This window comes from Plectropomus leopardus, chromosome 7 (assembly GCF_008729295.1).
Source record: "Plectropomus leopardus isolate mb chromosome 7, YSFRI_Pleo_2.0, whole genome shotgun sequence".
Lineage (NCBI taxonomy): Eukaryota > Metazoa > Chordata > Actinopteri > Perciformes > Serranidae > Plectropomus > Plectropomus leopardus.
In genome coordinates, this window is record NC_056469.1 from 30075905 (window position 1) to 30097705 (window position 21801).

The 21801-nt window shown below is 40.5% G+C and overlaps 1 protein-coding gene across 2 annotated transcripts in view; it reads left to right on the plus strand.

Moving 5' to 3' along the window:
• ntrk1 (neurotrophic tyrosine kinase, receptor, type 1) overlaps window positions 1-20571 on the plus strand; it is a 45055-nt gene extending 24484 nt beyond the window's left edge. The window contains exons 7-17 of one of the 2 annotated variants that reach the window (XM_042489213.1): window positions 753-891; window positions 3131-3463; window positions 5018-5035; window positions 5144-5202; window positions 5302-5404; window positions 7412-7567; window positions 7834-7964; window positions 9196-9368; window positions 14504-14744; window positions 15154-15312; window positions 18965-20571. In XM_042489213.1, the coding sequence (XP_042345147.1) occupies window positions 753-891; window positions 3131-3463; window positions 5018-5035; window positions 5144-5202; window positions 5302-5404; window positions 7412-7567; window positions 7834-7964; window positions 9196-9368; window positions 14504-14744; window positions 15154-15312; window positions 18965-19150 (1698 nt within the window). In that variant the 3' untranslated portion in view covers window positions 19151-20571. The remainder of the gene's footprint in view (window positions 1-752; window positions 892-3130; window positions 3464-5017; window positions 5036-5143; window positions 5203-5301; window positions 5405-7411; window positions 7568-7833; window positions 7965-9195; window positions 9369-14503; window positions 14745-15153; window positions 15313-18964) is intronic. The other variant, XM_042489214.1, reaches the window with a different exon arrangement.
• The last annotated feature ends 1230 nt before the right edge of the window (window positions 20572-21801 follow it).

Here is a 21801-nt window from a genome sequence, read left to right on the forward strand (position 1 = left end):
TTCACCCCATCCCAGCCCAAATTGCTTTAATTCTTGGTTTTGTTTTGTTTTTTTCATGGGATTTGTTGATAAGAAATATATATAGACTCTACGTCTTAATCCCACCTCCAACTTCTGTGGTCTAAAATATTGTAGCAAGACTAATAATACTGAAAATATTGGAGCGATTCTTCCCTCTCGTCACTTGTTCTCTGCGATTTCATAAATTTTTGTTTGTCTGTAAGCATGAACTGGTCCTTCCCCTACATATATTTGTGAGTTCATACTTTGTAAGTCACATAGCCAGAGAACTCAGATCTCTTGTTTGTCTTAGATTCAGGACTTTACATTTTTCTGTAAGGTTTGCTCTGCAGCCTTCTCCAAAAATGTGTAATTCCTTCCCCTCTTCTATTTGATCTCTCTTTATTGATGCTTTCAAGCTCAAACTCCAAAATGCACTTTCTCTCACCTGCTCTTAACTGTCTGGCTGCTTGTGGCTGTATTCATGCGAGGCCACATTTCTGTGTTTCTAAAAGTTGTGATTTTTATTTTATTTGCTCTGTTCTTTGCCTTTCTCGCTGTGCTGTAAAGCTCTTTGGATAAACCGTAGCTTAAAGCTGAATAAATAAAGTTCGTATGTAATCTATTGATCCACAGTATAGTAAATTGGACCCCTTTTCATCCCTCCAACCTACATCTACCTCTGAGCGATCCATACGTGACCCAGCTGCATTAACCCCCTCTGCTCTTTGTCTGCTTTCGGCTGCTGACAGGAGAGAATCTGGGGTTCCACATTAGAGCTGGTCCTTTTCCTCACCGACGTTTCCTCCAGCGACAACCTGCACAACCTCACCTGTGAGGCCGAGAACCAAGCTGGGCCTGGGGAGGAGATGGTGCAATTGGACATTGAGTGTAAGTGCCTGCAAAATAAAAAACACACTCCTGAGAGCTCATGGGCTCAATACAAGTCATCGGGGCTTAATGGAGGTTAGGGCGAGAGCACACTGGGGCCATTTTTCTAGTGCAGGCAGGGTGGACAGCCAGAGAAAGGAAAAATGCACTGCACTGATTTCTTCTAAATGCCCCCTCTACAAATACGAGCATGTGCCCACCATGCTTCTAATGGAGCTCTCTGTCATCTGCCACTCACTCAGGCGACTGGTGAGAAGTGTTAAAATAATGTGAGTGAAGTGGTGCAGGTACGGCTGGTGATTTAATACAGGGATACAATAAGGGGACAAAAGAAAGTGAACTTACCTCTGCTCGCTCTTAAAGAACTCCACCTCGTGTGCCTCTAAATTACAGTTGCAGCTTGACCCAAGAGGTTTGCTGTTGTTTGTTCCTTTCAGATGCATTAGCACGTCTGGAAAGTTGAGGAACACCGAGGAATGACAGCACCCAGCGGTCCCACACAAAACGAGATGCATTAGTAATACATTACTGAAAAAAAAAATTACTGCCCAAACAATATCGTATATCACTGACTCAGTGACACTCATTAGAAAACAATGCCAAAAAAGAGCGGGGGCGCCAATCAGCTGAGGCCAAATGCACGAGCATCGAGGGACACATAATGAACGTCAGGAAAATGGGGCTGATAACCCGCGCTAAGATCTGATTTGAGCCAGTGCTAATGGACTTTTCCCTCCTACTCCGGAAAACCGCTTCATCCGCAGTGATTGGCAGTCTGTAAATGCGTTAGTGCAGCTAATCTATCAACATCAGCCCCCCTGGTGGACGGACACTCGTTAACCGCTAGCCCTTTAATTACTCTTAATTACCTCCCAGAACAGTGGGTGTTTACTGCTGAGTGGCTCTCGGTGCCATTGATTCATGGCGCTCGTGTGGCTTCCCCTTTCGTAAAGCGGCTTCTCTGAATCATGTTTTTTTGCAATGTCTTTTTTTTTTTTTTTGAAGTCAACTTTAATTAGCATTCACCATCACCTTAAGTTAATATTTTGAATGCAAAGGTTCCAGTTCACTATGAACAGATGCCAGGAATCATTTTGCACATTTGCCACATTTTCTCAAAATGTTCATTGTCCAATTCTTCATTGAGAACCCAGCCGGCTCATTAAACACAATCCCAGCCCTCCTTTTAACCCCTGCAGCGAAATAGCTTGTGTGAGGGTCGCTAATGGATGATTAGTTAAATGTGAATAAGAGCGCTAATTTTCACTCAGTGCAAAAGACTTCTGCGAACTCTGGATAAAGAGACAAATGCCCTTAGCACAGCACTTTCTGAGGCTGGGTCACGGGTTAAGAGCAGCAGACTGGTCGCTGCAGTACGAGGGGTCTCTGCACTTGAGAGTCCTGTTCGATCTAAACGAGGCCATTTCCTGTAACTTCACGTCCAGAGAAGCTTCCAGGTAGCTTTTGTGGTCGGGGGCACAACAACGACCATGATTCATTATTAACAGCAGGTCAGCACAGGTTTGCAGTACAGATGGAGAACATTGATTCATGGAAACTCAGAGGGGAACCTATAGGGCACTCCTTCACCAACGTTTGACTTTATGGTACATGTAGTCAAGGTGCAACATTCATTTAACCCTTTGAAACCTGGACTAATGTCTCATTCTTGTGCTACGTTCTGATGCACCCAACAAGTATCTGAACTTTCTAACCCTGAGCAAATTGAATTTTCTTTTAAAAAAACATGGAAAAAAGGCAAATAAATGAAGGAAATTATTCAAAAAATGAAACAAAAAAGGCGGAAAAAATGTCCAGAAAACTATATTTATGATTATTAATGTTATATATCTCAAATGATTCCTCCCATGTTTTTCTTCAAGCCGATTTGCTCAAGTTTCAAAGGGTTAATCTGCAGTTATATAAAAAATAAAAAGGAGCAAATCCTCACATTAGAGAAACTGGAACCCGAAATGGTTAATCAACCATCAGAGGAGTTGCAAATTAATTTGAGGCATATTTTGTTAACTTTGCACACAGCCAGGCTAGCTGTTTCCACCTGTTTTCAGTCTTTATGCTAAGCTAAGCTAAACTGGATGCTGACTGGAGTTTCAAATATCATACAGACATGCGATATTCCAGCTTCAGCTCAGCATCTTTCAGTGAAAACACTTTTTCCAATTCCTTATGTATTTTCTCTAACCACCCCTGAACTTCCAAATCTGTCACCTCCCAACAGTTCCAGTCAGAATCCTGTTTCTGAGGGACGCCGTGCAGCAGCACCACTGGTGTTTCCCCTTTGCTGTGGATGGCAACCCTGCACCAGAGATCACCTGGCGATACAAGGGCAAAGAACTCAAAGAAACTGTTTACACATACACGCAGCTCATCCCTGACTCAGCTGACGGATCTGTGAAACACGGCTGTCTCTTCCTCAACAAGCCCACCCACATCAACAACGGCCACTACACCCTGATTGTGCAGAACAAACTGGGAAAGGATGAGGCCACAGCCACTGGGATGTTTATGGACAACCCCTTCGACCCGCTCGATCCTGAGGGGATAATTCCAGGTGAGTTCCTGAAACTGTTTTGGAGATGCAGAACGTTTTTCCGAGCAGCAGGCCATAATGAGCAGAGGAGGCCATTAGGGCGGCTAAAAGAGGAATCTATCATACTATGTTATGATTTTGACACTGACTGGATGAATGTTGAAACAATGACTTTTAATACCTAATATTAATCTGCAATATTTGACAATAAGGTCCACAAAATACTGAGTCATTACAACAACCTGATAACTGATAAACAATAGTTCCTGAACAAGTCTGCATTGAGGACTATATATATATATGTGTGTGTGTGTGTGTGTGTGTGTGTGTGTGTGTGTATACTTTTATGTTATTTTTACCATAGCTGTTATTGAATGTATGTAACCTTGATATCTTATCCTTTTTTCTCTTCTTCTTCTTCTCTACTAAAAGTCTAACTACAGACTGGAGTTGGAAACTAGCAATAGCTATAATCTCTATATATGAAACATCACTTACTACAGCTTGTTTCTAACAGGCGGAAGTTGCACTATGTGTAGTCGCATTGTCTCTATCAAATAAACTATAAATAAATGTACTTACAGTAAAGATTAGTTTCTCTAGTGCTGCACTGTGGATACATTTCACAAAAAGAGCAGTTAACACTAATGTCTTCCTTAAATCTGGAGATATTTCAGGTGAAAAATCTATATTTTGCAAAACTGCAATGGAAACACTTTTTCGCTTTTCTAGGTCACATGATGCTATGGCTATATGTGCTTGCCGGTAGGAACTGGTTCCCTCGGGCATGATGCAGCAAGCGCGACAAGAGGCGTTATTGCATCGCAGAACTCTTCAAAAGTTTGGCGGAAGTTTTGAATCCACAATTCCTCTGTGAAATCGCAGACTATCACCCCCTAGAAAATTCTCATACGTGGTCGCTCCGACATGAAAGGGGCTCGCCTTTCCATTATCGCTCGCATAACATGCCTACGTCAACTTCAGTTGGAAATAATGTTGGCTATTACCATGCTTCTTGGATTATATTATCACTGGAGGAAAAGACACAAAGCATCACTGAGTTGAAACACATTCATCTCGCAATTGTCTTTTATCGAAATTTTGAAAAATATCGCTTAAGTTTTGCGCAAATCTGTTATGGAAACACAACTAAAGACACACAGGTGCAACACAAAAGGAGTGGGCAGGTTATCTCACAGGAAATTAAGGACCTGAAATGGAAAAAAAGAAGTGAATATCAAAATAAAACAGGAAGTACAAGACAATCAAACATGAAGAGAACAAAAAATTGGAAACGTAATTGTCCTGGATGAGATGTGACTATAATAATCTAAGTGCTACTTAAGAATAATTTACATGATGTTTACACGTATGCTTATCTGCATCATGTGCAAGACCAACATACTTGGTGTTCAATCACAGTATTCATCAGATAAAAGTTTAATAATAAAGTGAGAGTGTTCCTTCAGTTGCTAAATAGTCAATATCATATATCAATATCATGGGTCACATGTTTGATTTTCTCTAATGTGTGTTCATAAATGTGTTTTTGTTTTCTTGCTTTCCTCATGCTAGTCCTTGATGCTGATCCAAGTAAGTCTTGGATAGATTTTTACTCTCCTACAAATCTTTGCATGTTTCCTCAAAACTGCTGTGAAGTCTTTTTTGGAGTCTTTAACAAGTCTTATTCTTGCCCTTCAGTTCCTACGAACAAATCAGACATGGACGTCACAGAGAACCCAGAGAGTCGAGTGTTTGTGGTACGTCTGCGCTCCATCACTTAACATAAATATGTAAATGAGTATTAATGATGTTTGATGTTAGTGAGTGTAACTGGAAATCTGTCTTTGTTTGAACAGGTGTCTGTGGCCGTGGGTCTCGCCATGTTTGCCTGCACTTTCCTTCTCATCATGGTTTTGGTTATTAACAAGTGCGGCCAGCATTCCAAGTTTGGTATTCACCGTAAGTTAAAGCGCATTATTTCCTTTACTGCACGCATGATACAGACACTAGCTAGTTAAAGGAAACGTTTAACATTTTGGCTTTTTCTCTTTGTCGTCTACTTCTTAAAAAAATCACAACTTGTTGTTTTTCTGCTAAGCTAAGCTTAACAGCTGATTGCTCTGGCTAATCCTCTCTGAGTGTACAGCAACAGGTGGACTTTCTCACATCAGCTATTTATCTAATTCTAAATGTAAAATACCTCTGACACTCTCTGTCAGATGATTTTTCTTTGTTTTTTCCCTGCATAGCATAAAAGTCAACATTTATTTATATTTCACCATAACATTAACAATGAATATTTTGTATCTAAACTACCCCTTTAATGCACTGACAAGAGAGTGCAATGCTAAAATAATGAGCAGTCTTTGAATCAACGTCAACACTTTCGTTTGTAGGGTTGACGTTTTAATTAGTTTCGCCCTGATTCCCTTGTCAAAAGCATATGGGATTTTTCACTGGATTTTCAATTCTAGCAGAGTTAACTCTTTTTTTTTTTTTTTTTTTTTTTTAAAAGCCACTTAAACATTTTGTTCAGCAAAATTATTTTAACAGATAAACACCACTTTTAGGATTTTTTATTTATTTTATTTTTGCCTCACAAAGCTTCAAAGTTCACGAGTGTGGTATACACTGATATATTTTATGTCATAGAACAAAAGATAAAGACTCTTACGCTTGCGTTAACCACAGAAGCAGTTACTGCTGAGTGGCTCTTGGTGCCATTGATTCATGGCGGAACCAGTTATTTCAGGCGTCTAACCACAAACCCATTCAAAAAACCCTTCAACTTTAAGACCAGAAGCCCAGAGGTCCAAAATCATTTCCCAATTTTAGGACCTTGGGCACTCTATAATGAAAAAATTCTTTGACAAATCAAAGTGCATGGGGACTTTCTGAAAGTTTTACTTTCAGCTTCAAAACTTCTTTAAAACAACAGGTTTGGAGCCAAAATGAATTTCTGTGAGAGACATTCTTTTCATTATTGCTTTCCGTGTCACTCATATAATTCAGCTTCCACATATCTCTGTTATATTTTGGCACTGTATTAGCTTTATCAAAAGGAGCCTAACCCAGTAGATGACATCTTCTCAGCCCAGAACCAATATCTGAAGCTGGATATGCAAACTGCAGAGAACCATAATCAAACGTTCTGCCAAATTATTGTTTCAAACTGCAGATGGTTGTGTCAGGCTCTCAGAGGGCACTGCACAGGAAAGACTGGCTAATACAGGATTTCCACTGAGCTGTAACTTTGCACACAGGCAGCCGCTGTGTCGGCTGGGCTAAAGTGCCTTAATTACTGCATGAGAATGGCGGCAGAAACCTCCCTTGGCCACCGCCACGTGGTGAGGGCCATTAAAGAAGATGGATGGATGGATGGATGGATGGAGGAACAGCTAGACGTGATATAGCTCCACTTGGACCCCACCCCCCCAACACACACACACGCACATGCACACACACACATCTACCCTTCTCACTCTCAAAGTGCCTAAGTGGGCCTGATTGCCTAAGTGGACCCTGCTCCCTCTTTCCTTCCCTCCATCGCTTTCGGTGCTCTCTCTTTGTTGTTCCATTTTCTACCGTGTTGGACTCTAGGGGTTCTGTGGTTTGCCTAGCTGAGTGGGGTTTTACAATTTGGGCCCCACTTGTTTGGCTTTTAATACGCACCATAGTCAGGGGTTGCTAACCATTCATGCTTCCTTCCCATTTTTTCCAGTTCAATGTGTCCTGATTGCTGCATGGCTGATGATGGTGATTATTAGAGCTCGTCATCATCATCATCTGTCACCATGGTACCAACAAAACGTGCAGCCAAGTTGGTAGCGGAGAACGTTGATTCCACAGAGGGGGAAAAAAATGAATTTTCTTTTGATGGCCGCTGCAATCACAAATGGTTCGAGGCTGATTAGATGTTACACAGCTCTCAGTTTTGCTTGTTTACATCCCTCCCTGTTTCATTAGGTTCATCAGTTTTGGGCACTGAGGATGACCTCGCCGTGTCGCTTCGTTTCATGAACTTTGGGACCAGCCCGCCTTCCTCGGATGAAGACTCTGGTTTATCCAGCTTTGTCGAGAATCCACAGTACTTCTGCGGCATCATCAAGGAGAAAGACATGTGTGAGTGCTGCCGCTGAACTTATTTCCACTTGTTACTGAATCCGCACTGATATTTCAGCGTCTTGATTATGTTATTATTTGCGCCAGAGAGTTTTCAAAGTATATGTTTTGGTCACTTGTCCATCATTTTCTTAAATTAATGTCTATAATTGTTGCTGTTTTTGTCTTAAATGAGTAAAATCTCAAGCAAATATGATCAACTTTTGGTATAAACAAGACATCATTTTACCCACAGTTGTAAACGTTTTTATGTATTTCATCATCAGGTGTCCAGCACATTAAACGGCAGGACATTGTGCTGAAGTGGGAGCTGGGTGAAGGAGCGTTTGGCAAAGTCTACCTGGCAGAGTGTGCAAACCTGAGCCCAGACAGCGATAAGATGCTGGTCGCCATCAAGGTGAGTGAAAGTATCTCAACGGCAATTTTACTTTTACTGAGGGCTTGGGGGAAAGAAATCAATACAGCATAGTGTGGTCATATTTTTCTGTGGCAATGTTATATAAATGGATTCCAAGCATATTTTTTAATCATATTAATTATTAATATTTCATTTACAAGTTTAACTTTTAGTATCTTACCAGAATCAAAAAATCAATTGCTTTTCTGTATACTAAAAGACAACAAATCCAAAAGAGGCAAACCTTCACGATTTAAGTCGTATGGGGACCACACTTAACAACAACAAAGCTATATTAAAATATCCATTTAACATTAATCTCACGACTCATGCAGTATAATCCAAGTCTTATTTATCCAGTTGTTGGTCAGCACTTCTCAAACATGCATCTGCTAAAATATTATGATATGAAACACTAACGCCTTCGAGTAGCGCATCCTAAGTGTAGCTCCACTTGAGCAGAGTTCAAATGCACCATCTACTTTAAAAAGTTAATTTTAATTAGCAAAAATGCATGTGCTTGAGAAGTAATGGGCATACGACTAAATAAATAAGACTTGGATTATACTGCACCAGTTGTGTGAGAGGATGTTTTGATGAAGTTTTGCTGTTGTTAAACATCGTCCCCGTTTACTTCAATTCATGAAAAATGTTTTTTGGATTCTCGGTCACTGTGGAGATATGTGAAAAAACAAAGCTTTCTTAAATATATTCAAGGTAACCGGTCGTGAGTAATTTATGTACAAATGGTCATTTTGCAGGTGAAGTATTCTTATTAGTACTCACAAAAGCTACTTGATACACCGCCAACAGGAGTAAAAGTAAATACACAGCACTTATACTTAAATCCTCTGTACACTGAAATAACATCCTGCGGTTTCAGAGTGAGACGTATTGTTGAGGACGGTCAGGTGGTTTAATACGCAGCTCATGTTACAACAGGTTAATGCAAACCACAGCAAATAAAAAACTGGACGATAAATCTGGCTCAGATTTATCATCCCATTAATCAGACATGAACTTTTATTGCAGCACGTCATCACTCATAAGCAGGAGCGTAGCAAGGCATTCTGGGCCCAGTAAAAGAAAAGTCATTATCACACAAAAATCCTCTTCTTCTTTACTTTTCTTTTTTTAAATCACATTATTAATTATCTTCAGTTTTGGCTGCTTTAAATGCTGTTTACTTTTACCGAAGCCCAAGAATCAGTAAATGCACGCCTTGTTGCAGACTCTAAAGGACGCCAACGAATCGACTCGGCAGGACTTCCAGAGGGAGGCGGAGCTGCTGACGTTGCTTCAACACCAGCACATTGTTCGATTCTACGGCGTCTGTACGGACGGAGAGCCACTGGCCATGGTGTTTGAGTACATGAGGCACGGAGATCTCAACCGATTTCTTAGGTACGTAGCAGAACTTTTATATTATAATCTGAGGGTTCAATTCCTATAACTGCCAATCTCTGCTGGTCAGAATATTGAAATGATCAGGAGGCCTGTTAGATATTTAATAACATGCAGAAGGTAAACGAGCAGCTAAATGGGAAATGGAGCAATCAATAATTTTAATCTTTACACTAGAGCTGAAACAATGAATTGATTGACTGAAAATTAATCCATAACTTTTTCTAAATTGATTAATATATTTACTGATTCTAGCTTTGCAAATGAGAATATCTGATCTTTTTCTAAATTTTTTATGATGTAAAACTGAATATTCTTGGGTTTTAAATTACTGGTCAGACAAAACAAGCAATTAAAATGACTATACTTAGGCTTCAAGATGTTGTGATTAACTACTCTCCATCATTTCATAGACCAAACAATTCAATTCCATTAATCGAGAAAATAATCAGGAGATTAGGCAGGGCAAGCATATTTGTAAAGCACCTTTAACAAGGTTATTCAGAGGGGGTTATTCAACAAGACTATTCAGAGAGCATTACATATGACATGAAGTCATTATACATAAGCAATGAAAACAGGAAAAAATTGAATTTAAAGGGATAGCTCACCCCAAATAAAAAATACATATTTGTCCTCATATCTGTGGTGCTATGTATCAGTCTAGATTGTTTTACTGCGAGTTGCCGATATTGGAGATACTGACCGTTGAGATGTCTGCCTTCTCTCTAATAAAACGTTTTAAAAACAAATCACAGAAGTGTCTCTTTCCAGAGATCATGACGCAGTTACTCAAGACAACCCACAGACCTTGTTGTGAGCAGTTTCACGTAGGAATTATTATCTCTACCGAATTACAACCGCCAACCATAACGCCACGCAGAGGGAAGCATGCATCCACTTGTTGACGACAGGCTTACGAAGTGCAAGATGTAAAAATAAATGGCGTCCTCCTCGGCTGTAACATCAGCTAACAGTAGATGCATGTTACCTCTGCGCAGTGATACAGCTGGTGGGTGGAGTCCAGTAGAAAGAAAATAGTTCCTACATGAAACTGCTCACAACAAGGGCTGTGGATCATCTGGAGTGATCGGGTCATGATTTCTAGAGAGAAACATTGTTATTTAGTTTTTCAAATGTATTTATTTGGCACTTTGAGCAATAAATAGCACTACAGGTAAAAATGAAAAACATGTCTTTTTGATCTAGGGAGAGAACTTTTCCTTTGATTTAGATAAACGGATGATAAAGTTAACCGTAAATGGCAGCCCTAATTTACACCTGTGCTTTTCCTGATGTGACATATTGCGATGTCTGTGAAAAGGGCCTAATGTCTTGTTGTTCAATTACTGCTGAGACTAATATTTCGATGTTGCTGCTTTTCCTCCGTCTCTGCACTTTAATGTCTCTGAAGTCCTATTTGGAAGCAGTTTAGTTTAGATGGTAGGTAATTTAAATCTCCTGTAAATCTGACGTGTCTTTGTTCATAAGTCAAATTTAAGGATAAATTGCCCACTGTCTTTTTCTAAAGTGACTTAAACGTGTCTTAATAAAAGCAGTGATTTGTTTTTTACTCCATAATTTCTCCTCCTTTTGACCCTTTATTACACCACACTGTCACAGAAAATGGAGGCAGCAGTGAGTGGTATAGAAGGGCAATTTGCTTTGTTAAATCAGAAATGAGAAAAATATGGTTACATCCCAGGAAGGTCTCTTGTTCATGTCAAGGCACGGGGCAAAGGTATTACTTACTGCAAGAGTTGTGCTCACATGATAATTGCAAATATTGTGCAGAATGAAATTTGAAAACTAATGGATGCAGTAAACCAGCAGATTCGGCAGACTAGTGGCCATGAATTCTACATGAACTCATCTCAAGAAGAACTGAATAGTTTTGTATGGAAGCCCATTTCTGCCAGCATGATGGATAACAGAAAAAAAACAGCCATGATGTAACATCGGGGGCAGCGGCCAAATTAAAAAATGGCAGATATGGATCATACTCCTAGTTTTGACACAGACAAGGTTGAAATGTATAGTCATATAATAAGTTGGCAGGGATGGTAAATTATTATTATTGCCATGTTAATGCCATTGTTATTGTTCATTAAGTGCTACCAACACGGACATTATAAGTCACACTAGAGGCTGACGCTGTTGTGTCATATGTCACAACCGTCACGCCTCTATAAATTTCATGATGCCAGCATGCGGTCTAAAATCCCAACCTGGGGCGGCACGATGCTGACATTGTTTGGCTGGTGCAGAAATGCAAAGGCAGCATGAAGAAGGGACTTCATAATGGCCCTATAGCACAGTCTTTGGGTAATAAGAGCTTATATCAGTGTAAGTCTACGCTACGTTTCAATAATTGCTCCACTTTAAACACTACCCAGTCGACGCAGCTGTAGACCAGTAACTCCTGTGTTCTGCTATGTAAAATTACTGTTTTTATCAATGGAGTTTGGTGGCTTCGATAAAAAGGCTTCAAGTCCCTTTTGGCCAGCTGACTGTAACGTAAAGAGGTGAAAATCCTCTAAAATAACACACACTTAAACTGACCTTTGTTAGGAGGCTAAAAACGAATCACCTGAGGCAGCGTTTGCTCAGCACTGTTTAATTTTATGTACGTAATATGAGGGGTTTTCTACCCGGAAGTTAAATAAATATTGTGATTCAGTCTATTGTAATCTTCAAGCTAAGTTTAGAAACCTCTGGAGGGACCTAAAGGAGTCACTGAGGACTGAGACAGTGTTGACCTATCAGAGCTCACTTGGCACCTGGGAAACCATCTGACAAAACTATTAGGGCAGACGCAGTTGATGCTGTCTGCCAGGTGTCCTCCACTGGAAACAGATTGGGAATTAAAACACACACAGACACAAACACACGTGCGCGCACACAGACTTCGCCTGAGATATATGTTCACCAATGGATGGAAATCACATTTCCAGCAGACAGAATGGGTGAAACGTCTGAGGGCCCCCACAATGCAGCTGCTTTCCCACCCTGCCACCTGCCTTTTAAACTAATAGTGATTGTATAGACAACTTCCTTCATAAGGAGGGGACAAAGTGGAGAGATAGATATTAGGATGGATGGAGACACATCAGCTGTGATTTGCTCATTTAGGGCCGGAGTTTGACGTTAGAGTGGGTGTTTGGGATCCACAACAACAACTGAGAGTCAATGTGGTCTGCATCTCTGAATTGCATTATTGCAAATCAATTGTAGGCGTATTACAAGCCTTATGTTTTCTATTAACCGTCGCTGTTAAATGGCTTTATTATGGCGTGGTCACGTCGACCATGAAATGCTCTCAAGAGCACATATATGTCAGAAATGTTCAATCTGCAGATTGCATGCTGAGGTCATTGTCCTTCAGGTCACCCAAGGTTGATGCCATAGTTACCAACAAAACAGGAGCCCGATCCCTGCCTGATTAACCTGAACAACCAATAGAAGCAGAGGAGAATAGCAGAGGCCAGCATGTTCTGTTCTTTACAAATGGAAATATGAGGCCCCTTTACACGGCACAGTGGTCAGGAGTTCAGCTCCAGTGCAGAAAAGAAAACCAATAAGAAAAATACTCTGTCATCTACCAAAAACATTTATTTTTTAAAAAAGCTTAAAAATCAGACTAAAAAACAGGGCACTACCAACACACATGACCTGAAGATTCAGAAATGATAAATGATGATCATTTAAAATGGTTCATTGAATTTATTTCAAGGATGCTCTAGGAATCTTTTGATTTTTTTGTGACTGCTTTTAAATTTTTGAGGTACTTATTTTCATTTAATGTCACTATTTACTTCTGCTCCACTACGTTTCAGTGAAAAATTGCACTTTATACTCCACTTTTTTAATTTGACAACTGTTATTTTTTTAAGATTAAAATTGAACAGTAAACAAATGACACCCTTATAAAATAAAACATAAAAAAAATAAAAGATTACTGTTATATATTAAATGTGTTATATATGTGACCCCTTACAATAAAGAAATGTCAATTTTGAGCCTCTCGTCATGTTTCAAGTGTCTGTTAGTTGTGACAGCTCCACCAAAGAGACACTGACCCTCCAAACTTCTCACACGGTTTCATTTAAATAACCATTTGAGAACAAAAGAGATTAAGTAATCCATTTATGTACAAAAAGCAAAGATCATAGAAGAGTACAAAAAAAACATGGTGCACTACCTCCAGGAACAACTGGATTAAACTACCAAACTGCTCATTAAAGCAAGCGCCACCTTCAGCAGTTACAACAGTCGCAACCCAACTGCCAGAAAAAATTCTGGCTTTGTAAGTTTTGGCAAACCATGGACAGATTGCATTTGCACGTTATGTAGCCGATACATTGAAACTCATGTTTCACATGGTTAACTTGTAGTTAGTTCTAGACACAAAACCCACAAGGTTATGGTTAGGAAAAGATAATGCTTTGGCTCTAAATACCCAGATTTTGGGGCCTGATCCCCACTGGAAAAACAGTGATGTCTCGGTAAAACATAAGTGCTTTTTGTGTCACTAACTTGGCGGAAAACACAGATATGTTGGAAAACAACAACAATTAAGCAACGTGTCAGTAAAAACAACCGCTTTTCATGTCACTGTCCCAGCAGGGAACACAATTTTTATGTCAATATCCCAGCAGGAAATGCAGCGATATCTTAGTACAAAAACAACAACTTTTAGCAACTAGTCACAGTGACACTTCGCTACAAAATCCCGACATTCAGTGCCTGAAAAGCTGCTGGAAACACACGATGACTCACCAAAACACAACTGATTTTGTTGTTTGTTTGTTATGTATAATACCAAAATTTTCTGCTTATGTTGATGTATTAGTGACAAAATAATTATGTCATAAATTAGTACACATCACTAACTGGAGCTTTTTTTTTTTTTACTTATTAATGAACCTTAAGTCCAGCTTGCTAATAATGCTGTTGTACTTATACCTAAGTTGAATTTTAAATGCAGGATTCAATGGCAAACGAGTATCATGACCTCAAAGTATCTACATACATCTCTCATATTTCCTTGTCATCTGCCCAATAAAGCTGAAAAACCCCTAAAAAAGCAGCCTTGATCCAGAAACACTCACTTGTTCCTCATGTGTCATCCGCAGAGCTCACGGCCCCGACGCTCGTATCCTGGAGGAGACGAAGATGCCGCCGCTGGGTCAGCTCACCATGCCTCAGATGCTGCACATCGCCGCTCAGATCGCCTCGGGCATGGTCTACCTGGCATCGCTGCACTTCGTCCACCGTGACCTGGCAACCCGCAACTGTTTGGTTGGAGAGGGACTGGTGGTCAAGATTGGAGACTTTGGCATGTCCAGAGACATCTACAGCACCGACTACTATCGGGTATGTGGCTGGAAAAGACAAAGACAGGACTGTAATGTTTTTTTGGCTCTAAGATGAAAAGTTCTCAAAGTATCAGTTCAGTCCAATGACAAAAACAGATTTTTTTTCTCTCAATTTTTGGCCTTATGAATAGTTACACTTTTGGGGGGCTTTGGGATCATTTTCCTTTAACTAGTCTAAATTGAAGCTATTTTGGATGTTAAATAAAACTCTTTTTGACAAGGTCAGTGGGTATTTTCGAGGATGAACAGGAATTAGTCTGTTGAGATTTGCTGAAAAATGTGTTACTAAAAGATGGTATTTCTGCTTAGTGTCACCAACAAAGCAAAGTGGTTAAATGTTCACCTTGAGACTTTTATTATGCAATAAAGATGAAAAATCACATACTTTGCCTCGTCTCCATCCTAAGGTGGGCGGCCGTACGATGCTGCCAATCCGCTGGATGCCCCCAGAGAGTATCATGTACAGGAAGTTCACCACAGAGAGCGACATCTGGAGCTTCGGCGTGGTGCTCTGGGAGATCTTCACCTATGGAAAACAGCCCTGGTACCAGCTGTCCAACAGTGAGGTGAGCTAGAATGAAGAGTTTATCGACAGCGTTCATGGTCAATAATTGAGAAGTTACTTATTATTGGCAAAAAAATGTTTTTTCATCAAAGCAAACAACTGCAGAAACAGGTCTTTGTAGCCTTCATGGCTCCATTTAAAAGATCAACGATCCAAACGTACCTTTTGTGGCATCCAGCCGTGCAGGTAGTAGTAGTTTAACTTATCTGTTGCCATCCCAATACAATGACAGTGAGGGACATTTCATCTTTGCTGCTCAAAACGCTGATTGTGGGTGTGGGACTCTGGTTGTTTCATGCAATGCTGTTAACAGTTTTTCACCAATTCGGGTAGCCTATTCGCTTTCTTTCCAAGAGTTAGGGCACGGTCACAGATGAGCGAATGCTGGTGAGTGACCATCACCTGCTTAGGCGATATTAATGATTAATGTGAGCACTGCCGGATGTGACCATAGACTGTATATAAAGATGGACGACATGACAGCTCTCAGTCGGATATCGTTACTGTGCAGATGCAGGGCTCCCAATGACATCATCCTCGCAAGATGGCAACGCTCGTATCCGGAATATTTTAACCTCACTTCAGCATAGCGGGGGTAAGTGGGGGTGCGGCGTCCATCTTTATTTACAGTCTATGGGTTCGACTAAGCCCCCAGGACGTTTGTAAATCAGTAAGTAATTTTTTTTGAGCATCATTTTTTGAGATACGACTCATTCGCTATCAGGATTTATTCCGTCTGGTTTAAAGGGACAGTCCACCCAAATCACACACTCTCAAAAAAAGATTTAGCCACTAGCCAGTCATAGAGTTTCAGTTTCATTTGTTGAGGTTTGGAGATCAAATTCAATTACCCCATGCCGAAATAAACTCTGATGATGTCTGACAGGAAATCTAAGCACACGGCATCAAGTTAAAACCTAAGAGTGAAATATTAAACTCTGTCTACAAAAGCACTCTGTTATCAGACAACTTTCTCTGGGTGGAGCTGCAGTCCTCCCCACTGGCCACACAACTAAGAGATTTAGTTAACTGATGACCTTTTGTTTGTCTTTTGGGTTTTAAAGTGCCATCTAAAAACTGGATCACTTAAAATCCCATTGAAATTTATGACTATGCAAGTCAATAAAAACCATCCTTGGAGTGGAAGAAGAAATGAAATCAATATTAGTGAGAAATTAGTTTTTAAAAAGTACAAGAAAATTACGTGAAAATAAGCAGAAATCACAAAACAAACAAAAAACACACACAAAAAAAAAGAATAGAAAAAACAATAACAACAAAAAGACACAAAAAAGGGGCTTAAGAATTAAAACAATTTTGTAAAAACATTCAAATACATAATTATGATCGTTAGAAATATAGTTTTCTGGGCATTTTTCCCGCAGCACAAGAAAGGTGATGCCAATTCAGATTTCAAATGGTTACACATTGCTAGTAAAAAAAAATAGACGCTTTAAATCTATTTATTGCTATTACCTTTTTTCTTTATGGCAGCCTGAAATATTTTGCTTCTTCCACATACAGTAATTCAAACTTGTAGAACAATTTTCAGTGTGGCTGTTGGTACTTCAGAGCAGATGTTGCTGAAGTTTTTCACCGCTCTGCACTCTTAAACTAATCAATAAGTTCATAGTAATTAAGGGCGGTCCAGTCTAGCCTTTTCAGCCGGAGCACCAAGACGTGGGACTCCACTGCGACCACAGCGGTGCTATTAAAGGCCGAAACCCTCTCTCCTTTCAAGAGAAGGGTGGATCACTTTTCGCTGGCACTCAATTCTAATCTCATTGGCTCTCATTTTTGCCCGGGGCCAATGAGCTTTAACCTTGTTAGCCCAATCTGTCTCGGCCAATGAGGGACAGGTGAAATTATCATGTTGCCTAAACACGCAGTGGAGGAGATAAATCATCCCAAAATACTGACTCTGCACGCCAAGGCGACAGAGGCCATTTTTGGGCGTCCGTTTTTCAGTTTTTGTGCCGGGCTGTGAGTCTGACTGACGGGCCATTTTGGTGTGAATTGGCTCAGCGCTGACAGACCTCTTCTGCTCATTGAATCGGGCCAAGGTTAACAATGGGGGAGAGATTGAGTCAGTAACCCTTCAAATGGAGAGCGCAGTAAAATCCTCTCTCTCATCCTCGACAGTGATTTATTCATTGAGCAGCCGGAGCGTGTGAACTCAATCAGTCATCACAGCCATTAGTGTCTGAGCGGCAGGTTATTCATATTTTGGCTGCTCTCATTTGTTCCCGAGGTCTCTGCTAATGGACTCATATCTGTAAATCTGTAGATATGAAGGCTATTCTGCCAAAAAGGATCTTTTAGAGAAAAAAAAATCATCCTTGGTGCATCATCTACTGTCTCTCTCTAAATGAATTTTAATGGTATTGCCACAGGCAGGTCAAAATGTTCTCATATCTGCTGAAATATTGCAACATCTTCTGTGTGGATTGGCACTGATTCATTAGACATTCATGATTCTCAGATGACTATGACTTTGGTGATTACATGATTTGTTTGCGAAGGCTATTTCTGTGTTTTACTTAAGTATCTCAAGAACTGAGAAGTGCCGCTCTGTCAGTGACCTTCCACGTGTACTTATAACGTTTTAGGTATTCTTCTGCATCAGCTGTTTATGCTACAGGATGCCGTTACAGTGATGTGAAGAAATGCACATGGTGGGAAGAAGCAGCGTTGTCTTTGTGTTGACACAACAGTGCAGACTGTCAGGATAGTTGAGATTAGGCAACAAAGTCACAGATGGTTAGGTTTAGGTAAAAGAGACGCAAACTCTGGGACCCATTCACCTCCCCAGGTGCCCGCCCTGTAAGTGAACTTGCGCTCCTTATATTACGTGGTTACCGGCAGCGTTATTATCTGGCCCTGCGCTTCTGCGTTTCACGTGCACGCATCCAGTTCCGTCCAGCCGTGTTCTCTAGTGAGGCCGCCCAGGCGTGTTGCACGTGAATGCACCTGCTGCCATCTGTCGCTTCATAACAGTGCTACCTGTTCTCTGAGAGCGTGTTCTCATCTGACACCGTTCAGCCGTGTTACGGTTAGACCCAGAAGGCGGCTTTTGGTGTCACGTTGGTATGCCAAAAGCACTGACAGAGTGGCGCTAATTGACTAATTAACCTTGGAGTGAGAACATGCCGGATATTCATGGTTTCCAGAGGATAAAGTGCCATAACACTGACTCTGCTCCTCTACTCTTTTCTAATTACACAAATGTCAGCTTTTGTTTGCTCATCTCTCGTGCTCTGCTTATTAACATTTGACACATAGGATGCATATTCTATAAATTACAAGAATCAGATCATTCATATCACTTCTAATATACCCTTTATATTGATTATTATCAATTATCACTAGTTATTCTGCCATATTCACTCAGCTTGCGGAGGAAATCAGAGACCGAAGGTATCACTGTAGGTCGACTGCAAATTTCGACGCCACCGTGCATTGTATGTAAACACCCAATTGCTTTTACATTAGTACTGACAGGTAGCGGGCATAGCTCAATGGCCCTTCGTGGCAGTTCTGTTAGTTTAACATTTATCACAACAGCGCTCAAGATATGATGCATCCTGGAGTAATTAAGGACAGATAAACACGATTTCCGGTTAATGTAACGTTTTAAATTTCCACCCCAACAGGCCATCGAATGCATCACGCAGGGTCGGGAACTGGAAAGGCCACGCACCTGCCCGAAGGAGGTGTACCTGCTGATGCAGGGCTGCTGGCAGAGAGAGCCCCAGCAGAGGATGGTGATCAAGGATATCCACAGCCGCCTGCTGGCCCTGGTCAAGAACCCGCCGGTTTACCTCGACATCCTCGGCTAAAGGGGCCAAGAGCCAACCAGAGAACGGAGGTCAGAGGCTGGGAAGGTTCAGGTTTTGATTTGAGACCTCAAACTTTTTATTTTATTACTCTAATCAGGGGTTGATTACTTTAAACAGGTTCCTATTAAGTTTAAAAGTATGTCCCAGTTCTCCCAGCTGCTGCTTTTCCAGCCTCGATGTTTAAGGATGAACTGTTTGCAGTGACCTCGTCGCTTTACCTCATCCCAGCTCGACCCCGACCCCTTTTTACTGCCCCGTCATTCTCTGGAAACCTGTCGAATGTTTACCAAAGTGTCTCATGTTTATCTGAAGTGGGATCAGCCAGATGGAGGGACATGCATGGAAGTGTTGAAGTAACTGTATATGGACTTTACCTTGCTGGGAGCGATCTCAGATGACGGCTTGTTGGAGGATTTTGGCTCTGCGGAGGTTTTTGAGCTGAGCTGTGATACATTTTTTTCGACTCCACAGCCGACACTTGTGTTGAAAGGCAATTAGAAAATGAAACGGATGATTACAAAGGAGGGCACTTCACAAAACGAGTCAAAAGTGGAAACCAATTTTTCAGATCTGGGCGCAGCAGACTTGTACAGAACAGTAACTGATTTTGAAAAAGTTTTGATATGGGAGGTAATTTAAGGCTTTCAGTTAATGTATATAAGATATCAAAGTTGTACAATCAAAACCTTGGAAAGGTTATTTGTTTCTGATGTGTCAAATCCAGTGTATCATATGAGTATTTTTCAAAATCATGAACAAAATGTCATATAAGTGTGTGTTTACATTTAATGCTATCAAATATGAAGAAAAAATACTTCCAAAGAACAACAGTGTGACCTGTGGCCTGCCTGCGGCACTCAGGACTGGCTTTTGTACGAATTAGCGATGTTTAACATGCTGCTGTAACCACCTTACAATCAAAGCACTGCAGTGAAATTTGGTAAGGGGGCAAGATGGTGGGGAGGGGACACACTGAGATGTTTCAGAGGTAACAGATGGATTAAAGTGTGTGAAAGAGAGGGACAGATGGCACTGAAACAGAGACTGGAGGTGAAGGGGAAAATAAAGTTTAAAAACAAATGGGGCATTTTAGAGGGGGAAAGGATGAGTATACAAACCGTTGTGATGCCTTTAAAGGGGAAGTTCTCCCCAAAATCAAAAATACATATTTTTCCTCTTACCTGTAGTGCTATTTATCAATCTAGATTGTTTTGGCATGAGTTGCTGAGTATTAGAGATAAGAGGAAAAATGTGCATTTCTGATTTGGGGGTGAACTGTCCCTTTAAGTGTAAATAATAAATGTACATACTCTGTATTAATGTCTAAAAAGTATATATATCTTCATGTATTGTTACTCCAGCACTTTGTATATTGTCTGCCCTTAAAAATAAACAAACTTGATTAAAAAATGGCTGCAGCCTGCGCAACATCCCTTTGCATCAGTCAATCCATCATTATCGGATGCTTCAGAGCGAACAATGATTTGGGCTGCCGACTGTACTTAAAGTTAGACATCTTAACAAGGCTATTCAAGAGCCTTCTATTATTTTGACGAACTAATCAGCAACCTGCGACGTCTCCGCGGGATCCTCAGCAGATGGTTATTGAAAAGGAATAATCAAGTTTCATATTGCCTTACTGCCGGGCCTCCAGCAAACAAACACCCTCCAAACCAAACCCTTCTCTCCACCTCACACTACCAACCCTCCCCTCCACCTCCTCCTCCTCCTCACCACCTCCCTCCCTCCATCACTCTGTATGCAGAGCGTCTCCAGGGAGTGGTAATGGATTGTGAGTAATGCTATCATCCCTTTCTCTGTCTCTTTCTTTCTCTCTACCTCCTCTGGTGTACCGGGGGGATGAAAACACTTGGAGGACTCGTGTCTGGCTTATTGTTTCTTCTAGTGTCTACAAGCAGATTCTGGGCCAGATAGGATTAGCACACTCTGTAGTGTTTGTCCCTGTCATCCTTAAGGGCTCCATTTGTGGTTTCAGAAAGAACCTTTTTAATAAGCACTCGAGTCTCCAGCCTGGTTAGATGTGGGATATGACTATAATAAGAGCTGGAAATGAGGCCATTTTTAAAATGGAACCCCTATTAGAGCTTTGCAGCGGGAAACTTTCCTTTTTAATCTTCCACCTCGTTGTATAATACATGTATGCAGGACATTGATTTTTTTATGGTAATTATTTCTTCTATGATAATGTCAGTGCAGATTCATTCTGGTCTGTGGTCACTGCTAATAACAAGCCACTCTGCATGCTTTACCACCCCTCCTGTAAGACGGCATTAAAGATTGTGACTCAATAGGAAAAGTACTCCTGCACAAAATGTTGAAGCCAGGGATGCACAATATTGCACGATATATATTGCTGATATATATCAACTCATTTGGCTGATAACAATATTGATGTATCCAGTTTTTTCTTCACCTAATTTTAGTGACCATCAGGTCTCTTCTGTAAAATTGATTATGCATACTGTTATCGTGATGGAGACATAAAAAAGAAAGCTTTTCAATGTATGTAATATTCATTCATAGTGTAAAAATAAGAAAAATAGTTTGGGGTGATGTTTTGTATATGTTAACTTTGTCAATAATAATAATAATAATAATAATAATAATAATAATAATAACAATTTTAAAAA